This window comes from Zootermopsis nevadensis, unplaced genomic scaffold (assembly GCF_977971745.1).
Source record: "Zootermopsis nevadensis isolate Lab colony 2312 unplaced genomic scaffold, Znev_1.0 Znev_ptg000007l, whole genome shotgun sequence".
NCBI lineage: Eukaryota > Metazoa > Arthropoda > Insecta > Blattodea > Termopsidae > Zootermopsis > Zootermopsis nevadensis.
In genome coordinates, this window is record NW_028259139.1 from 18,370,184 (window position 1) to 18,379,322 (window position 9,139).

At 39.1% G+C, this 9,139-nt stretch overlaps 1 protein-coding gene across 8 annotated transcripts in view; it reads right to left on the bottom strand.

Moving 5' to 3' along the window:
* Positions 1-8,867, bottom strand: part of LOC147874648 (kelch-like protein 10) — a 32,940-nt gene extending 24,073 nt beyond the window's left edge. For 2 of the 8 annotated variants that reach the window (XR_015533984.1, XM_087344497.1), the window contains exons 1-2: positions 8,251-8,867; positions 816-1,003 (exon numbers count right to left, since the gene is read on the bottom strand). Coding sequence is in view for 7 of the 8 variants with exons in the window: in XM_087344497.1 (XP_087200623.1) it covers positions 816-1,003; positions 8,251-8,277 (215 nt within the window). In the remaining variant the exon portion in view is untranslated. Of the gene's footprint in view, positions 1-815; positions 1,004-1,461; positions 1,535-3,179; positions 3,373-5,749; positions 5,940-8,250 lie in introns of those variants that run through there. The other 6 variants (XM_087344493.1, XM_087344492.1, XM_087344496.1 and 3 more) reach the window with 6 other exon arrangements.
* Between the last annotated feature and the right edge of the window lie 272 nt (positions 8,868-9,139).

Consider the following 9,139-nt stretch of genomic DNA (forward strand, 5'->3'; position numbering starts at 1 on the left):
GCAGATAATTACAAGTCATGCGCACAAACTCTAAGTTTTTATGACTCACTTAGCCAATGTTTCTTCGCGGCCTTTAAGAAGTGATCACCAACCAGCAAACATTTTCCTATTACTAATTAAGGGATTTGCAGATCAAGACAAACGGAAAGATTTGATTGTCGGAAAACTGATAAAAGGGGCACAGCTAGCAACAAGACGTGAGATACGTCTTTTGGAAAACACAAACAATTGTTCACGGTTAAAATTCATTTCTCATTTCAACGTTATTTAAAACACAAGCAGATTCAGGTATGCACAAATTCTCGAAAGATTCTCTCCTAACAATGAAACATTACTCGCGAAGTTCCTTCTTACAGTTTATTACATTTCAGACAAAGCAACACACAGCAGCTTTCAATATTCCGGGCATTACCAAATTTCTTCTGGACTTTGTCGGTCGTCTTTATGTATTAAAACCAAGATGTTAATTCTCCCTCCACATCGAGTCACTGTCACCTTTTACAACCGCACTTAAAAATTAGTACAAAAAAACACCTACGTCTTCCGGGATGTTGTCTCATAGAAATTATCGGACGTTTCAGAGGTGCTTACTGCCTCCATGATCGAGGAAGGACGGCAGTAAGTACGTCTGAAATGCCACTCAGTTTCTACGGCGCCGTGAGATTTCATGACAACGAACAAATAACAAAAGACATTCAGCCGTATTAAAATACAGGTTTCTGCATCAGAGGGGATAAAACATTTCACATACGAATTGACGTCTCTTGTGTCCTTAATTCACGTGTTAATTAACCACGTCAGCCAAAAAAACAAACCTGAAATATTCGCTACGCATCGACAGAATCACTCTGTGGACTCGAAAGACGCCGCCGTCCTCCGACCTCAACACCGCGTCACACAAGAAGTTCCTCTCTCTTAGTTTATTCAGACGGACCAAAGCTTTGGTGCACGTGCACCTGACGCCGACTTGGAAACAGCTGCGATGTTGGTTTGACTCCATCTCCTGAAAAACAGTCGATCGCTGTTACAGGTTTTTCTTCATACTGACGCGTGTGCACATCAACTGAGAGTGACTGAGAGGGAACACGATACTGAGAAGAATATCTGGTCCTGCGAGAGAGTTACTGACAAGGGAATGGTGAAAATTGCATAATATGGAGCTTTATAGATCTCTTCACTAATTAATAAATTGTAGGCTGTCTGAACAAGGGTGATTAGATGGGCTGGGCATGTAGTACACATGGCAGGGAGAAAAAATTAAACTTTTTAATCTGAAGATCTAAAAATAAAAGGTCACTTTAAAGTCCTGTACGTTGCTGGGATAATATTAAAATCGATCTTAGAGGTTGAGAATGAAGGTGTGGATTGTCTTAATCTGTTTGTGGACGTGGCTTAGAGGCGGAGTCTTGTAAACACGGGCACGGAACTTCATGTTTCATAAAATGCGAGACATTTGATTACCTGGGCTACTGTTAGATTCTCAAGCAGGGCTTCGGTTCGATGGACTCAGTTTTTTTCTTTGTTACAGGAACGCCTGTTGAGATTCAATACAAAATGACAAAGATCTAAATGTGACATATAACTAACTAACTACATAGACGGCTTACGGAACCCGAAGTTTCGTCACCGAATTAACCAAAACCCTCTACCGGACCCTGTCCTGGACCAATAAAATCCAAGCTCCTTCAACTCCTGTCTCCCATAGATCCCGCCTGACATTATTCTCCCATCTACGTCTAGGTCTGCCCAGCTGTCTCTTCCCCTCAGACTTTCCGACCAAATCCCGGTGAACACCTCTTGTCCTATCCATGCGTGTTACATGCCCCACCCACCTCACTCTTCTTGGCTTAATCACCCTGTAGATGTGACTGATTTAGGCAATATTAAGTCATGCCGTGTGTTTGTCATTACTCGCATAAATTTATATCTCCTTATATGTAAACTACGTAGACATTACTTATAAAATATCAGTGTAATCTATAAAGTCTTAGATGCTTCTACTCTAGTGAACCGATTTTAAAAATTTAGGAAAAAATATGGCATAGTAATTCCGTGATCTTTGATGTAGAACGAGACAGTTAACAAATACATTTTGGAAAATAAGGTTACACCTTTTCATAAGCATAAAATTTTCGAGTTCTTTTCTCTGTAGAACTAAAAGTGCATAAGAGCTTACGTGATTAAGGACTTTCCTGCCTAAATTACAAATTCCGATACACTACAAACACAAAATGTAATTTAAATTTATCAAACGAACGCGAGAATTACAGTTGGGAACAGTCACAAAGGCTCTAAGTTGTTCTAACGCATGCGTAGATCGGGCCTAGATCACGCCACTCACACACTGCAATGTGCAAGATATTTTATGGAAAGTTGATTGGTACTCGGCTCGTCGAAGAATAGTCCACTTCCTTTTCTGAACCAGAAGTTTCATCATCGTGTTTACAAAATCCCGCCACCGGGTTCTATCCTGAGCCAGTTCGCTCCATCAAGTCCCATCTCCCTAAGATCCATCTTAATGTTATCCTCCAACTGACGCCGAGGGCTTCCCAGGGGTCTCCTCCCTTCAGGCCTTGTAAATACTCAACTCACCCCAACAACATCGGGTGAGGAGCTCATCAAGCACTTTTCTCAATATCTGTCCCACTACCGTTTTGGGTCCAGACATCTTCCCCAACACTCTGTTCTGAGAGGCCCTCAGTCTATGTTCCTCCCTCAAAGAGAAAGACCACGTTTTGCACCCATAAATACTTTTACTCAATAACAGCAAACATTCTCCGGATTTAATCTGCTGATAATGAGAGGGAGATTCATCGATAATTATGCTTTTAAAACCGAAATAAAATTTCTTCAGTTCCCTAAAACACTTTAATAATGTCGATATATCAAGAGGTGTGAAGTGTTAGAATTATTGTTCAGAATATAAACCCCACTTCTTAACATCCACATACTTTTATTAAGATTCTGGGCTACGAATCACGTTTTATTCCTTTGAGATGATAATGTCCTTCTGGAATATCCTTTCACTATCAGTGATGCCGTGAACAAACAGAAGTCAATCTAATATTACTTGAAATTGTGTTAGAAAGAAGACAAGCCTAATTCTTTTACACGAGTTCACAAATGCAGATGATAATATGAAATGTGATGAACATTAATAATAAATAGAAATCCCTTACCTAAAACTTTGTTCAATTGTAAGAGACCACGACGTCCACCGTCAATGATCGATCTAATCTAAAATATAATGGAGAGTATCACAGATTTCTTAATAATTCTTATATAAGAAAAGTAATTGTGATATTCTAAGAGGATTTCAACAGCACAAAATTATCTACTCCACGTCGCACTTCTTCTACAAGCGATTCACAACTCAGCTCTTGCCGCAATAACGAAAGTGGATTGTTGACGGCGATAATGAAACACAACAATGCCGAGTAAACAGATGACGTTTCCTTGGTAACAAAAATTCCGAGTAAATAGATGTTCCTTAGGTAATCATTAATGTTGATTTGTTGATATACAGATGTTTCCTAGGTAACCATTGTTGTTTATTTGTTGATAAACAGATGACGTTTCCTAGGTAACAAAATAATGAAGTTACACTTTTTCGTTTCCCAGGTAACATAAAAATGAGGTTTGACGTTTCCTAGGTAACATAACAATGACGTTTACCAGGTAACGTAACGTTTCCTAGGTAACATAACAATGACGTTTCCCAGGTAACATAACAATGACGTTTCCTAGGTAACATAACAATGAAGTTAAACTTTTTCGTTACATTTTTGCCGAATGACACTGACCCTAAAATATAGACGTATTTACGTCAAAAGTGAATTACTCTAACTTATAATTTGGTTACATTCTGTCATAATACTAAGTAATTTCCCTATAAGAAGAGAACACATAACAATAATGAGAAGAAGCATAAGAAAGAATTGCAATTTCATTGCCCTTATTTAAAAATAACGCCCGGTTTCAGTGTAGTTGATTAATTTTAAAGATTATTTTTGAGGGGCGCGGGCGCTGAGCCAAATAAAATATTTCCTTCCTTCGAACCCCGGCAAAGATGTTTTCTGTTGTTCGGATAGCGACCACTAGGGACGAATGGCGCTAAGGCAAATTCTGTTCTTGATCCTGGGAAATGATTCGATTGACTAAGGTCACAAGCCCGAAAACTGTCTGAGACCCAGAAGATGAATTTGTAAGAAACTGTCGTATTTCCCCTTAGTAAATACCGCAGAGTCTACTGGCCATATGTAAACTCAAAATTGAGGGTTGACATTTCTTTACTCGTTCGCTTGTGGCTCGTGAACAAGAAAAATGGCGCGATTACCCCTTAGGCCAAATGAGAGAACACAGGAAGGTCAGAACTCTGGGAAAAATATCCTGAGTTCGATTTCCTTCAAGGGCATTTCCTTTAACTCCGAAACTAAGAGAGACAGAACAATGGCGCTAGGATCAGAGTTTCTCTGCTACGAAGAGTAGATTACGGAAACGGAGGCCTCGACACTGACAAGAAGATTGGTTTCTGTTGACAGGAACGCAACTGCGTTAAGAGAACGACGCCAAGACAAAATTCTTTCGTTTCTGAGAGGAAGTTACAGGATCTAAGGTCACAGACCCGAGTCTCTCTTAAGAAAACACCATTCCTGCGTAAGAAACGCTTTGCTAGAAAAGGTAAACTGAGCCTCATAACTGGAAGGAGGGTTTTGTCGCGTCGGAAGCCTTGACGGTCTGCGAATTGGGCGTGGGGGGGGAGGTTCACGTCAGCTGAAGGACTCAATGATTTGGGTTTGGCGGGCCGTCCTCCTTTTGAACTATACTCTTGTACTTACCTTACAACTGAGGAAAAGCTCGGAAAACCTCACTCATCCCCAAATTTCTACTAGCGCCAAGTAAGATTTCTGTGTTCTTCTTTATCGAAATAGTCGTTACCAAATTAAATTTCAAATGTGTCTAGTCTAAATAAATCATGTCTCGGATCTATCAAAAAGTCTTTCCGTCGCTTTTGATCAAAGCAGGATCACGTACACTGACCTACGATTTTAATTCCGGGAAACTAAATTTACGTTCCCTCAATATGACGCCGGAAGTTAATATGAAGATTTCACACTTGTCAGTTGTTTCTTCATCGTTTAAATCTGAAAAGCAACAAGCGACTATGGCTCCTGTTACGCACGGAAAACTTCTTAGTGTTCACGACACTTGAAACAGAGTGGTAGTCCGTGCAAGCTTTAGCAAGTCTTAACGCTGCATTCTGTATTTATGGGCTGCACTGCAAGCAGTGATTATTTGCAGTTCTTAAATATTTTTAGACCGTCTTCCGATTTAAAGAGTTACGAAATTAATTCAAGAGATTTTTTCATATTGCTGCAAAATTGAAATATTTACCTTAAATGCAGAAGGTATTTGGAATATAACAACGTCGTAATGTAGAATACAGTTCAATGTCAATTCTACCTCAAATTGTTTAGTATTCGTGACACCACAAATAAAATCAGACAATCGGGCGTTGCCAATATCACGACATAAAAAGAACCAGCTGCTATCCTCAATTAAGGACGAAGGTGGCTACACAATTCCTCAGGTAGCCAACGTTACAGGAGTAGAGTCATCTAGATTCAACGAGATATGGAGTTGCTGGCATGTGAATGTTTAACGATTACACACCAAACCTCACGATATCACAGATAATTACAAATACAATTGCAAATAATAACAATAATAATAAATAGGAATCCCTTACCTCAAATTTTGTTGAATTGTAAGAGACCTCGATGTCCACCGTCAATGATCGATCTGATCTAAAATATAACGGAGAGATTGGAGGGCAGTATCGCAGGTTTCTTAATAATTTTTATATAAAATAAGAACCTGTGATATTCTGAAACGTTTTTACCAGCACAAAATTATCTTCTCTACGACGCACTTCTTCTATAAGCGATTGGCAGCTCAGCTCTTTCCGCAATAACGAAAGCAAATTGTTGACGACAATAATGATACACAACAAATCAGTGTAAACAGGTGACGTAACAATTAGTTTCTTAGGTAAAGGTGTAAAGAATTGTTACGCACGCAGGAGTTCATATAAGAACTGACCGTTGTCGGTCCATATTTACACATTGTTGGTATGGATCTTCAAATTTCCCTAACGCTGTTTTGCCGAATGACCTTTCCCTATAGACGTATTTACGTAAAATAATAAGATGGATCTATTTTACGTTTCTAACGTGAAAGCAACAGAATATATTCTTATCTTTAATTTAAAATGAAGTGGCATCTATTTGTTGCAAGAAATAAATAACTGCTGTCCTGTTTTGTCAACAATGTAAGTCTGATCATTGTTGCCCGTGATATCGCATGTGCGCGACTAGAGTGGAGCGCTGAGTAATGCCTTGCCACATGTATTTAATGTTTTTGTAAAACGTTTTCTGGGTTCGTATTTAAAGGCTGATAACTTCAAATGAACGTGCAACAGATATTAAGCACAAGATATGTTACAGAATGAACTACATTTCTGACAACTAAGTAAGTAAGAAGCCAGAGAGAATTGCCCGCAAGCCGGTTTAATCGTTGCCGACAATCAAGATTGTCTATTATAATTTTAAATACTTTTCCAGTCACATTTCAGGACACCAAGTTTTACCATCGACACAAGTATACAGTTAAAAACAATTGTACAGTAGTCGGTACTCAACCGTGCGTTTCGCCTACGTCATACCTTGGGGGATAGAAGGAAAACCACGCACGTACTACGCAAACCAAAGATATTACCGACGTACGAAGCAGAACAGTGACCTGGGGTTAATGTTTTCAGTACTGACAGTAAATACTTCCTCATTTGCTACCCTCCCCCTCCCCCTCTGACCCCCTTCCATAACATTAACTTCTGACGGACGTGGAACGCACAGATACGCCCCGACTATCGTGGTCTTTCAAGAGTCTTAACGTTAATACAGCAGATTCCGGTTAATTGGGCCGTCGATTAAACGGGGCGGCTGTTTTTTTGGGACAAATCTTAAAGAACATGCTTTTTTTACTCTTTACGTGGAGCTTCGCGTAATTGGGGCGGACGCTTAATATTTACCTAAGAGTAACGGTGTTTGAGATATATGTTTCTTCACATGGTCGCTAGTTATTTTTCCTTGGAAGGCAGAATTATTATTTAATAAGATTCAGTCTCAAAAGTGCGCCTTGCTGACAAATATACAGTTTGGCTCGTGAGACACGCCCATATTTAAGAATAAAATCAAATATTCCGTTCCTAATAGGAAATTTATAATTTAGATATTCAACTTGATAACACTTACACGTCTGTCAACATAACTGCACTTTATACTATATCAACATAACGACGTTTAGACTATACAGACATCTGTAGGCACCACTTAAATATTAATGATAGAGCATCAGAATACAACTGAGGATGAAGACAGTGTGTTCCTCTTACCTACAAGTTCACACAGCGTTGTAGAATAAAAGACTCAATACGTTTACAGCGCATTTTAATTTTAGCAGAATCTCTGTAGAGGGCCTTATAAGTTCGCTTTGTCCGTTTGTACGCGTATAAAAGTTAATGAACGGCAGAATGAATTTTCGTGATATTTGGTAAAGACGTTTTGCTATTGTAGGGAAGTCAAAATACATACATTTTAACATTCTGTGACTAGTAAGACAAAAATAATTCGTCTTTTGTTTCAAAGAACTCGACGCCACCAAAGTAATGTGACTAACTGAATGGAGCCTTGGCCGATTACATAATTCTGTGTTGTAGGGAAGCTGATACCGGTGGGACATCGTTTTCTTGGGGCGTAGTGAACTACCCTACCGATAGAACGAAGAGAGACATTCTGTTCACGCAACCCGACTTGATAGGTTTGTAGAAAATTTCGATCGCCGATTAACATTATTTCTTTATTAAGTCACTTGCAATTAACTAAAACTAACTTCCTGATAGCAGAACGATGGGAAAAAGTCCAGATAGTGAATAATTGTAAGTGTAATCCACCATCGTCACAATCCTTTATATTTGAAATATATTATTATCAGTAAACCAAACATATTCACCAAGACACGAACCCAGGAGTTTCCGGCTTTGACATCTTACGCCACGTAATACCTACGCCAAAACAATGCTCCTTCATCTGACCATAAAATATGCTTCCGGATTACGTTCATGTTCAAACACAAAAGATCAAATGCGAACATAACACAGTATTAGTGAAACATGAGGTTAATTTTACTTACCTCTCCTTGCTGATGTCTTCCTTGCATGGGACGACGGTGCAAAGAAGCAGCTGACCGCCGACCACTGTCCACCGTTGTATTGCGTAGTTCCAGAGCTGTACATCACGTCCTATGACTTTTGGTCCTCCCACAGTGATTCATACACTTGTCCCATCTGACGGTCCCCTGTACACAATTCATCCTTTCACATTTTCGTTTTGAGTTTTTCTACCATTGCGTAATTTTGTAACACTCTGTATATAAGATACTGATTCGTAGTGCGTCGGCAAAGAACAAGGTACAGCCAACATGTCTCAAAGATGTGTGTATCGACGTTCTGACTGCCACCTCTCGGCCCACGGCAGAAACACAATGGCTACGATAAACAAAAAATGTTTGCACACTGAAAAAGAAGGTCTGACAAAATAAGGTTAGAACACGCACACATCACCTTAATTAATGAAATACATTGGACAAGAGGCATCTCTTTAGCGAACAGTACGTTTCAAATGGACGGTGTTGACTTTTTTTATACATCACAGACTGTTCAATGTGCGCTGTATATAATTTACAATGTAAAATGTCTCCTAACCTCTTGATTTTATAAAGTCTTCATTAACTGAAATATGTTATTCTACACAACTTCTAAGTTCAAAAATTATTTGTTCTTAGACATTCCTTCTGTTATTTGCGCTGGTTCGTATTCTTTGACCATACAAATTTCTTTTGCTACTGACCCTTCTATCTCATAGCATCTCTTTCACAGAATTTATGGTTTTAACAATAGTAATACAGACGCTGTGTAGTGATACAATCTAGTTGACATAAACTTCCAAAAGCTCTGCCTTGAGAAATTAATAGCATTCACTACACGTTCTATTGCAACAGCAGACAGCCACACTGTTTTGCA